This window comes from Anolis carolinensis, chromosome 1, assembly GCF_035594765.1.
Source record: "Anolis carolinensis isolate JA03-04 chromosome 1, rAnoCar3.1.pri, whole genome shotgun sequence".
NCBI lineage: Eukaryota > Metazoa > Chordata > Lepidosauria > Squamata > Dactyloidae > Anolis > Anolis carolinensis.
Genome location: NC_085841.1, coordinates 280,751,568 through 280,763,401, shown reverse-complemented (window position 1 = coordinate 280,763,401; position 11,834 = coordinate 280,751,568). Strand labels below are relative to the sequence as shown.

At 37.0% G+C, this 11,834-nt stretch overlaps 1 protein-coding gene across 3 annotated transcripts in view; it reads left to right on the top strand.

Annotated features, from left to right (window-relative positions):
• elp4 (elongator acetyltransferase complex subunit 4) overlaps nucleotides 1-11,529 on the top strand; it is a 250,688-nt gene extending 239,159 nt beyond the window's left edge. Inside the window, exons 10-11 of one of the 3 annotated variants that reach the window (XM_062980074.1) lie at nucleotides 3,083-3,299; nucleotides 10,979-11,529. In XM_062980074.1, coding sequence (XP_062836144.1) covers nucleotides 3,083-3,299; nucleotides 10,979-11,073 — 312 coding nt within the window. In that variant the 3' untranslated portion in view covers nucleotides 11,074-11,529. The remainder of the gene's footprint in view (nucleotides 1-3,082; nucleotides 3,300-10,978) is intronic. The other 2 variants (XR_505895.3, XM_003214707.4) reach the window with 2 other exon arrangements.
• The last annotated feature ends 305 nt before the right edge of the window (nucleotides 11,530-11,834 follow it).

The window sequence follows — 11,834 nt, the reverse complement described above, 5'->3', positions numbered from 1 at the left end:
TAAAATATAATGGTTTACATTTATTCTTTGGTTCTGAGCAAATGAATTTCCATCAAGTAGAGGAATTCTGTGTTTTCAGTTGAACAGTATAAATAATGTGGAAAGTATTTTCATATTCCCTCAGATAATGTTTTGAAGTCATTTTTTGTTTTCTAACTCTGCCAAAAATTCACAGTATTAATATATCTACTCAAGTAGAATGACAAAATTATATCTTCTATCCTTTCTTGCTTTGTATCTACCAAAGCTGGAGCTGTACTTCTGTGAAACTTTACTCATGTTCAAAGCACTGAGATTAAACTCTGTGTTTAGCTCTGCTTCCCCCTTCCCATGTCTATCATGAAATATTTTAAAAGAAAGTATTACATCCATATGAAATCCCCCTTCCTATTGTAAACGTCAATACATGCTTGGCAGAGTCCTCTTTTTATGTATTATTCTAACATACAGGTGTAGAGCTCTTTAACTCTACCCCCCCCCCTTCTCAAATCCTCTACTTGATTTTGGTTATTTCTTTTACCCAGAACTAAATTCCACTGTTTAATGGTAATTCCTCTGTTCCAGTTTGGGGTGGATGCATGGTTTTAAAAAAGTTATTTCGCCACAGTGGATATGGCCTTTTTTCCTGACAACCTCTTCTTCACTTCAAAATGGGGTGCCTGTTTGAAATGGATTATAAAATCATCCAGAATAGTCCTGTTTTCAACATGTTTTCATATGAAGTAACTAGCTGTGCCCAGCCACGCATTGCTGTGGCGTTGTCTGGTGGTGTTGGTGAGAAATTGTTGAAGTAGTGGTGGTATTGATTGTCTTTATGTTTAGTATGCATTTGGTTGTTTGTGTACTGTGAAAGTGGTGAGGGTAGAGGGGGTCTATGTCCCTGTGTAGTATTGTATAGTATTTATACGTTGTCCATGTGTTGTGAATGCTTGGATTGTGTCCTGCTCCATAGTAGAAAGGGTTGGGCTGGATGGCCCTTAGGGGTCTCTCCAAACTCTTGGATTCTATGCTTTTATCATCATCATCATCATCATCATGTAGAGGCTGGATGGCCATCTGTCAGGAGTGCTCTGATTGTGTCCTCCTGCATGATATAAGGAAGTTGAACTGGATGATCCTTAGGGGTATCTGCTAACCTTAGGATTGTATGATATTCTTATTCTTATTCTTCTTATTATTATTATTGAGAGGCTGGCTGGCCATCTGTTGGGAGTGCTTGGATTGTATCGTCCAATGGCAGAGTTGGGCTGGACTGGATGGCCTTTAGGGGTCTCTCCTGTCTGATTCTATGATTCGATTTCTATTATTATTTTGCAGATCTTGGATGGCCATCTGTCTGGAGTGCTTGGTTTGTGTCGTCCTGTATGGTAGAAGGAAGTTGAACTGGATGATCCTTAGGGGTTTCTCCTAACCTTATGATTGTATGATCTTCCTCTTCTTCTTCTTCTTCTTCTTCTTCTTCTTCTTATTATTATTATTATTATTATTATTATTATTATTGAGAGGCTTGGTGGCCATCTGTTGGGCGTGCTTGGATTGTGTCCTCCATGGCAGAATTGGGTTGGACTGGATTACCACAGTAATTATTTCATATTACAGTAGAATCTCACTTATCCAACATTCGCTTATCCAGTGTTCTGGATTATCCAACGCAGTCTGCCTTTTAGTAGTCAATGTTTTTGTAGTCAGTGTTTTAAATTCATTGTGATATTTTGGTGCTAAATTTGTAAATACAGTAATTACTACATAGCATTACTGCGCATAGAACTACTTTTTCTGTCCAATTTGTTGTATAACATGATGTTTGGTGCTTAACTTGTATAATCATTACCTAATTTGATGTTTAATAGGCTTTTTCTGAATCCCTTCTTATTATCCAACATATTCACTTATCCAACGTTCTGCCGGCCTGTTTATGTTGGATAAGTGAGACTCTACTGTATATTGATAATCTTATATTATCTGCTTAGACAGCTGTATAAAATGCACACTGAAGTGGATTATATGGCAGTGTGGAGTCAAGATAATCCAGTGCCAAGCAGATAATATAAGATTATAAATGGGTTATATAGCTGTGTGGAAGGGCCCTGAGTCTACACTGCCATATAATCCAGTGCAAATTAGATAATCTGTGGAAGAGGCCTAAGTGAGGCCTAACTATGCCTGTCCCCTGGGCTGAGTAGGTTGCTAGGAGACCAAGTGGGCCGAACTTAGCCTTGTAACTAGCAGCAATTGGATAAAAATAATTATTCCTCTTCCTCTAATTAGGACTTTATTTTTCTTTTCTTTTTGTTATATCAACCTAGAGCCGTGGATGATGGGTTGTGTTGTCAAATTTCGAGGTTGGGGGGGCTGTAGTTTTGTTGTTTTGTCCGCTGCCCTGATACCATCACTCTTTTATGTATATAGATCATATTGTTCTGGATACCATGAATAATACTCATGTGTGTTTAAAAGCCATGTACCAAAAACTTTTAATTCTTTAATAGAGCAATGAATGTTTTTGATATTTATAAAATTCATTTCTTATTTGAGAACAAAATACTAGTACAACTCAGAAGTCCTACGATCTTAGTTTGCAAACTGAATGCTAGTGGAATATGAACTCTTCTTTTTCTTCCTTTGCTTTTTGCCAACCTTGGTATGGTTAAATTGGATATGCATTAATGAATATGTTCATGGATCAGAAATATTTATGGATATGACCCATTAACATATAAAGCTATAGCCTTATGCACACTTACTAGGAACTAAGTCCATAGAAACCAAATGGATTCTCCACCCCATAAATATGTGTTAGGCTATAAGCATACCAGATGAAATATGAAAATAACTATAATGGTTTAATGACAACCTGCTGCATTTCATATTGTTATCCCAATGGCACAACTCAATGGGTCACTACTTATAATACTCGTACAACTGACCTAATACCCATTGATACATACTTCTTCCCCATGACTTAAAAATGACACTGCTATAAACTAAATCAGTGTAATAGCTTTGTCCATAGTCACAAATATGTGGATCTTTAAGATCTGTGAAAGAAGTTTGAGTCATTTTTTCTTCTTCATTTACACAGTCATTTTCAACTCTTTGTGACCTCATGGACCAGTCTACGCCAGAGCTCCCTGTCGGCCGTTGCCGCCCCCAGTTTCTTCAAGTTCATGCCAGTCATGTCAAGGATACCGTCCATTCATCTTGCCCTTGGTTGGCCTTTCTTACTTTTTACTTTTTGCTTGTTCAAGTCATACACCCAGCAAAACCAATGAAAATATTTCTATGGATTTCTGCAACAGGTAATTGGCAGCCTTTCAGATTGTAGGGCATTGAGAATGCTGAAGTTATTCTTTCATAAACCATCAAATATGTTAATCAGATCCTTTTGGGAACGCTTTTGGCTTATATAAGCCACACCATTATTAACTAAGTGCATAGGAACATACTTTATTTATTTTGTATTCATTATAAATTTTATCCACTTCTTAACGTATTTGTTTTGTGGAATGTACAGCTCTGGATACTAAATTTTAAAATAGACTCAGGTATGCCTTATTTTATCCCTTGTGGAATAGCTGTTCAGGAAACAACAGGCTATAGCAGTGATCAGCTGTATATTACATGGAGAATTAGATTGGAGTGATTTGTTTCTTTTAAGAAGTGGAAATAAATTATAGGAGACTGATAGTAATAAATAAATAGGCAAACAAACACATTGGATTGTTAGTTACTCAGACAGAATTTGCTATGTTAGGTAAAATTAGCTGTGTTTGGTCTACTGCTGGAAAAGGACAAAAGAGGTTATGGAAGCTTAAAATTTAACAGATTTTATATGAAATTATCATTTATTGAAGGCACTGACCCGGGCTTTTCTGCTGCTTGAAGTGTGAGTAGATCTGCCATGCCTATCAAATTCAAACATAGCAGAACAAGCCACAGGAATTCTGCAGATACTTCTTTTATATATCCATTGAGGGCAAAGCATCAGTATTCTAACTGCCACACCCAGTGAATTCAACAGTTGCACAAGACTAAGGACCTCTTCACAAGGGCCATTTTAGCCCCGTTTCGCCACTTCTAATTGCAGCTTGGATGGGACCTGCTATGCACCATCACATAATGCACGGCAGGCCCCACCCACATTCCTCCCAGTAGTAAATATGAATAATGCAAGGAGACAGAAAAATACTGCAAGAATATACCCTCTTGTATCAATTCCAGGAAAAACATCTGAATTTCAGAAAAAGTTCCTGGAATGCTAAATTTGATGATAGTCAATCTCATGACATGTTGATTTGATTCATTTATTTAATTTATATCCCTTTTTGCTCCCATCATAAGACACAAGACTTTACCTGTCCTGCAGGATAGTAGTAATATAGGAAACAAAAAATATACACAAACAACCGGGTTTCATTTGTCCAACTTTTCAGAGAACCATGCCCACCAAATACACCAGAATTTGGGTACAAGAAAGTGGTTATTGTCAAGTGTTTATGGTTTCTTGCAGCATTTTGCCAACCTAATCTTGTGGAGCTGGCACATTAGAAAACCCAGGCCCACCTTCATAACCCAATTAGATGACAGAGCAGGACCTTGTCAAGGAACACATTGTAGTTAATTTCCACTGTAAATTTGATGTACTGTTGAATAGATATTACAGACACATACTTTGGTATGTGGGAATGCCATATACTCAGACCTATTTTACTTGCCTGTTGTTGGATACAATGTGTTTCACAGGTGCAATAGATATACAAACAAAGAGCACATATTTCTTAGCATGCATCCATCCAAAGTTTAGGATCTCAGAAAATCTGCTTATGTAGACTTGTAGAATGCTGCAGCTCAAGCTACCTGTTGTTCTAATGCACAACATATACATAAGCATATTGTTCCTGAACCACTCTGAAATTGCCCTGGTGGCCACCCACATATTATACATTTTCATGTTGATTTTCAGGTGATTGTTTTCACTTTTAGTTTATCTGTGTAGTTGTATACCCAAATTTACAAATTAGTGTTAATTTGTAAAGAAGGCTTTGGGTCTCCTGCCCAATAGCCTCAGAATCTAACAACATACAATAGAGTCTCACTTATCCAACATAAACGGGCCGGCAGAATGTTGGATAAGCGAATATGTTGGATAATAAGGAGGGATTAAGGAAAAGCCTATTAAACATCAAATTAGGTTATGATTTTACAAATTAAGCACCAAAACATCATGTTATACAACAAATTCGACATAAAAGGTAGTTCAATACGCAGTAATGCTATGTAGTAATTACTGTATTTACGAATTTAGCACCAAAATATCACGATGTATTGAAAACATTGACTACAAAAATGCGTTGGATAATCCAGAACGTTGGATAAGCGAGTGTTGGATAAGTGAGACTCTTCTGTACATGAAAGGGCATTTATTCCAAATACCCTGCCAAACTGGGGGCTGGATGTGATGTGGCACTTGCTGTGGGAGCAAAGTTGATACCTACATAGTTGGCAATGCATTTTTAAACATTGTGGTAACTTGTAGAGAAGGCTTTGAGGTGACAGTGATGAAAAATTCCTTTCCCCAAACCTTAGATTATGGTGGGCAATTGAAATTCTCATCACAGTTTTATAAAACTGTAAAGGAGCTGAAAAGGTAGAAAATGTGTGAGAGAGTAAATATGGATGGAATGATGGAGGACTAGCATCTGAATGTGGCTATCACCATGATTTGTGGTAGATTAGTTCATATTTAACTATGTGCTATGTGAGGAAGTATTTCTATTTATTCTTCCTGGATCTCCCACTGTCTTCTACTTACTTCCATTATTCAGTTTAATTGGATTCTGGTATTGCAAGATTCAGTATCCACTTTCTACACATAGTGTATGGAATCTCTTTTTCAAACTTTTAAATGTAAATGCTAGAGAATAGTTTTCTCTTTTTTATACTTTCCTTCCTTATCTCCTTCGAAGGCAGTTCTCATTTCTTTCATAAAATCTGGGATGCATTTGCAATTTGTCATCTGACCTTCTTGTATCTTTGTGGCTCTGCATTTCTGTTCATCCCTGCACACTATCAAATCCATAAGCTCTCTGTCATCCATTTTGTTTTTCTGTTGCTGATGTGGCCTTTTAAGCATAAGCCACATCATTCTTGCTTAGAGCCCAAAGCACTTATATGCTAAAGAAATGCATAATAGTAGAGTGAAATTCCTGTCATTGTAGCCTTTAATGGGGAAAAAGAAAAGAAAAAGTAACAGTCGGCAAATGGGTAAATAGTTTTGTCAGACCTTATGCCATATCCTATTTTGACCCTGGATAAGTTAGTCACTTGAAATACTACATGACAGACCTAAAGGCCTCAGATTATAAAGAATTGTAGTAGAGAAGTCCAAGAAGTGTAATAAGAAGAATATAGAAGTACTTCTTCTATGTGAAGAATGCTTTTGGATTTCACACTGCCTATATAACCTTATCCCAGTTCATCATGATATCAACATCGTTGAGATTATTAATAGTATCTGTTTCATCATCATCGTCATCATCATTATTATTATTATCCACAATGTACATTAGGGAGTGGGAAGAGAGGTAAGTCTCTATATTGTTTTGGTTTTCTTTCTTTCTATCTGTCTTTATATTTTTAGATATTCTTCTTAAGTTTTATCTGTTGGGTTACTTCTTTTTGTTGCAGAACCAGTCTTAGGAAAATATTGTTAGGTCCCAGCCAGCCAGGGCAGCAAGGCCTGCAGTGTTTTGGGACCTGCACTTTGACATAGATAATGATGAGGAATTTACTCCTCCACGGAGGGGCCTTTACAGCTGCAGGTGCCTGAAGATGTTGACGCTGGAGATTTGTTAATTGGAGAGGATTCTTCTAGTCCTCCCTCTCAGATAGAGCCAGATGTGGAAGAAACGCATGGGAACGGGGTTTTTAATCGTAGAGATTTTGTGACTAGAGAAAGAAGTGTAAAACAGGAAATTTGCCACAGCCAGAGATTGGCAAACAGATGGGGAAATGGGTAGCGTTCCCTTGGGAAAGTTTTGGGAGTTTGTACTTCCCAAATTCTGGATAGCCCAGAATCTGTTAAAAGCGTTTTGTTCGGTAGATTTCCATGCAGTGTTAACAATGCTTTTTGGAGAAAGGTTTCTCTGTTCCTAGTTCCTTTTTCAAGCAAAGTTTTCCAGTTCCAGTTGGGCCGGGCCGGGCCGGGCCGCGACTCTCGAGTAGACCCTGATTTTACTTCGGATGTTATTCCTTATTCCTGATTCAAGTTTGCCTCAGCTTTAACAACTTTGTTACCTTGATTGCTACGAAGCATTTCCAGTGGATAGAACTGTTTTCTGCCAGCTTTGTTTTCCTGTTTAACTTCCTGGACTTTGATTTCTTGGGAGAGCTATCGAGTTCTCATTGTGGATTATAATATCAGACCTTTTCCTTCACACAATTGAAACCATCATTGACTTTCTAAAAAGAACTATTCCTTACACAGACTCTATACCTAATTTCTTTTGAATTATAATTGTTTTAATAAAGATATAGTGTGTTATATTGGCTCTTGTCTGGTTTTCCAGTGCTCACACTGCCTTGGGGTGCAACAAATATTTTCTAAATCTGTTTGTTAGTATTCCTTCATCCTCTTTTTTCCATTACCTAATCTTTCTACTATCCAGTTTCTCTTCTATAAGGGATTTAACCACATTAACATATATGTGTATTGATTTTCAAATTCTTAATCAGGTTTCATATCTGTTTTAAACAAGCATTTTAAAAAATTAGTGACTAATAGAAATCTCTAAACCAGCAGTCCCTTGGGGCTCCGCGAAGCATCTTGAAGGGCTCCATGGTTCCTGCCTCCTCCACCACCAAGCTTTCCATCCTCTTTCCTGCTCCTCCCCCACCTCCCTTGCCCCCAAAAGCCTTTCCACCCTGCCTTCCTTTCCACCCATATCCTCTCCCTCTTACCTTCCTTGCTTTCAAAATCCTATTTCCTTCCCACCACTCAGGGGGTGCTTTGATTGTGCTTTTCCTATGTGGCAGAAGAGGGTTGTACTGGATGGCCCCTGGGGTTGATCCTGTTGTTGTTATTATTACAAAGACTGGGTGGCCATCTGTTAGAGTGCTTTGATTGTGCTTTTCCTGCATTGCAGAAGGGGGTTGACAGGATGGCCTCAAGGTCTTTCACGGAAATACTGTTAAATTTAGGTTGGTTAAAATTGTTCTTCATTTTAGATATTTATTGTTCTTTCTTTCTTTCCTTTTTTTTTTTGGCACTACAAACGAGATATGTACAGTGTGAATAGGAATTTGTTCATTTTTTTCCAATTAGTTCACACAAACACATCTGTCTGTCACTGACCTAGCCTGTCTGTCAAATTTTAAAACACAATACAGTAGAGTCCCACTTATCCAAGCTAAACAGGCCGGCAGAACCTTGGATAAGCGAATAGCTTGGATAATAAGGAGGGATTAAGGAAAAGCCTCTTAAACATCAAATTAGGTTATGATTTTACAAATTAAGCACCAAAACATCATGTTATACAACAAATTTGACAGAAAAAGTAGTTCAATACGCAGTAATGTTATGTTGTAATCACTGTATTTACAGATTTAGCACCAAAATATCACTATGTATTGAAAACATTGACTACAAAAATGCCTTGGATAATCCAGAACCTTGGATAAGCGAGTCTTGGATAAGTGAGACTCTACTGTATATGATAAAGTTTGCCCATGCTTGATATATATACATTATATATAATATAATATAATATAATATAATATAATATAATATAAAGATTTCTTGTGCCTCCATGAGAAACTTTTGCTTCAAAAAGGGCTCCACAGCTAAAAAAAGTTTGAGAACCCCTGCTCTAGATTTACAGAAGAGCAAAACAAACAAACAAACCTGGATATGTTTCAGTTCTAGCTAAAATGCAATAAATTTCTAGAGTTCTTTAGTGGCTTTTGGTTTTGTTAGTTAATATTTGTAATGCATCTTTGTGCATAACACATACTGTAAAGAGGATTCAAAGAGGTATTGTGGATGAATCTCCAAGTGTTTGGCACTGGGATTTTTCTTTAAATATGTCAAGTCCTAATTTCCTTTTAAATGTCCTCTCAGTTTCAAAAGTGGCTTATGATATCTCATGAAAGAGCAGCATACAACTGTTTTTGAGGAACTTTAGATCCCAGTTTGTATATTCATTTTATACCATAGAAGTAGAGGCATCCTTATGATTGCTACTCAAAAGAATGGTAGTAGACAAAGAACCCAACTACATGGCCCATACACGCCAAAGTGGGTCAAAGGTTGCTCCTGAGCATTCACATGAAGTTCAGGGAATTCCAACCTCCAAATTGGGGTATATCCTGTTATTGCAGTTTTTGCCGCACATTAGGAAAAGCCAAAAAATGCTCCAGAACTTCCCTAAAACTCTGGAGCATAACTGCAATCCAATGCAATGGGAACAGCTGGATCAGTTCTAATTCAAATTGGCTCAGCTATTCACATTGGCCAGTGCTGCCACCTCATTTTTTTCTGCATTTCATGACAAGAGAAAAGAAGATGAAACTTACCCTTTTCTGTTTCAGAGAGCTCCTGGTTGTTGCTGGGTGCCTTTACTGATTCAGTAACGCTGTCCACAAAACCCAGAGAAAGGAGGGAAACTCACCCCCTACTTCCCCCCTCTTCTCCACATTGTAGGGGTGCTTTTGCTGACATCAGCAAAGGTGCCCAGCAGTGGCCAGGAGTTCTCCAGAGGTCCAAGGTCATTGCTGCGGGAATGAACAATGAAAACGTAAGGGTTAACATCCATTAAGGGTGAACCAGGTTTGTCTCAACTGTACAGTCAGGACTCAGTCCAGCTACCACAGCAGGACAGAGACAGCTAGTGTAGCTGTCCCACAGGGCTGGGCTGGAGTGTTGTTACTCTAGGCCAGGTCTACATTAAATGCCCTTTGTAGATGGGCCCAAGTCTCTGGTACTAATATTATAAATGTGGGAAATACAGTAGAGTCTCACTAATCCAAGACTCGCTTATCCAAGCCTCTGGATTATCCAAGCCATTTTTGTAGTCAATGTTTTCAACATACCATGATATTTTGGTGCTAAATTCATAAATACAGTAATTACAACATAACATTACTGTGTATTGAACTACTTTTTCTGTCAAATTTGTTGTATAACATGATGTTTTGGTGCTTAATTTGTAAAATCATAACCTAATTTGATGTTTAATAGGCTTTTCCTTAATCCCTCCTTATTATCCAAGATATTCGCTTATCCAAGCTTCTGCCGGCCCGTTTAACTTGGATAAGTGAGACTCTACTGTATGTGGTTTATGTAGGAAACTTATACTTACCTAGTTTTGAACTTTTTCTTTGGAACCCAAACTGGTTTTGAAATAATTTGGTATTGGGAACGGGATGCTTTCTGATCAAAGCAGGTCCACAAATATACCTCTTTTCTCAGAAAAGTTCTACTTGGTGGGGTTCACTCTTAAGAATGTGGGCAACACATTCAGCCTCGAATTACGCCCAAATTATTTGGAAATAAGCCCCGGTGAACAACAGGAAAATGATTTGTGAGTGAGCATGCTTCTGTTTATATTGTAAGACTACAGTCCTAAATCCACCAACTGGGAGTAAATGCCATCGGACATTCTTAATTCTTTGTAGTCATACTAAGGTTTGCATTGTAAACCCTCCTTTCTTTGAGACATGGAATTGCATTTTACCTCTCACAGTACTCAAGAGAAAAAAGTTCTGGAAAACACAATATTCTGTATAGCAATATGTGAAACACATAAGATAATTGTATCTGAAAAACCATCATAATAAATGTTCCTGATTCTGTAATGACTATTCTTATCAAGGAATAGCTGTTAAGATTTGCATTGTCTAAAAAATAATTAATTACATTTTTACTCTCTCTTCTCTCCTTCCCGCACCTGCCTTTACCTTCCAAAATCTCCTGCCATAGCGATTGCATTTGCCTCCAGACTTGTCAGACACAGTGAGCCGCACAAGCAAACAGGATCTGGCAGAACCCACCAAATTGCTGAGCTCAGGATGTAGAGCAATGGCCATAGGCAAGGAGCACCTGGACTTCTAGAGATTTCTACTTAGCAGTTTCACTTCGAATTATATGACACTCTAATTATGACTGTTAATGACTTATGTAAATATTTTCTTAAAGATTATGACACAATGGTCTATTTTTAAGCAGCTAAATTTTAAGTTGGAGACCTTATTTTTGTTATTTTTAATTTTGAATGTGTTGTTTTGGTTTGCTTTCTTTTTACTGTAGACACGTACATCCTAATTTTGTAAACCTAATGTAGATTGCTGTTTTGAAGGGTCATATTATTTTCAATTAACATCAATTTACCGGTTATTATTACAATTTAGGATAGTTGATGAAACAAAGAAAAATACAATTGTATATGCTTAACCAAACTATTGTACATATGTTTGAGCACTTTTGTATTTTTGTATCTGTATTGTGAATAATAAATAAATTTATGAATTCTTCTTGTGGGTTATTTTGATGTCAGACGCTCATTACTCTAGAAAAATCTATTAAAATCAAAATGTGACCAATTATTTTATATAGTAGCTAAGCAATTAAATTACTATGCTAGGCTATCTTTTACACTAATATCCTATTATTAATAATACAAAAATGAATGTTAAAATATATTATAATATATAAAATATGTTGTAGGTAATTAGTCTGCCTTATAGTTTAATAAATATGCTTGAGTGAAAATTATTAAATATAGACAAATAATTTTTTGTTTAGTTCAGAACTATAATCCCAACCAACTGAACTCAGC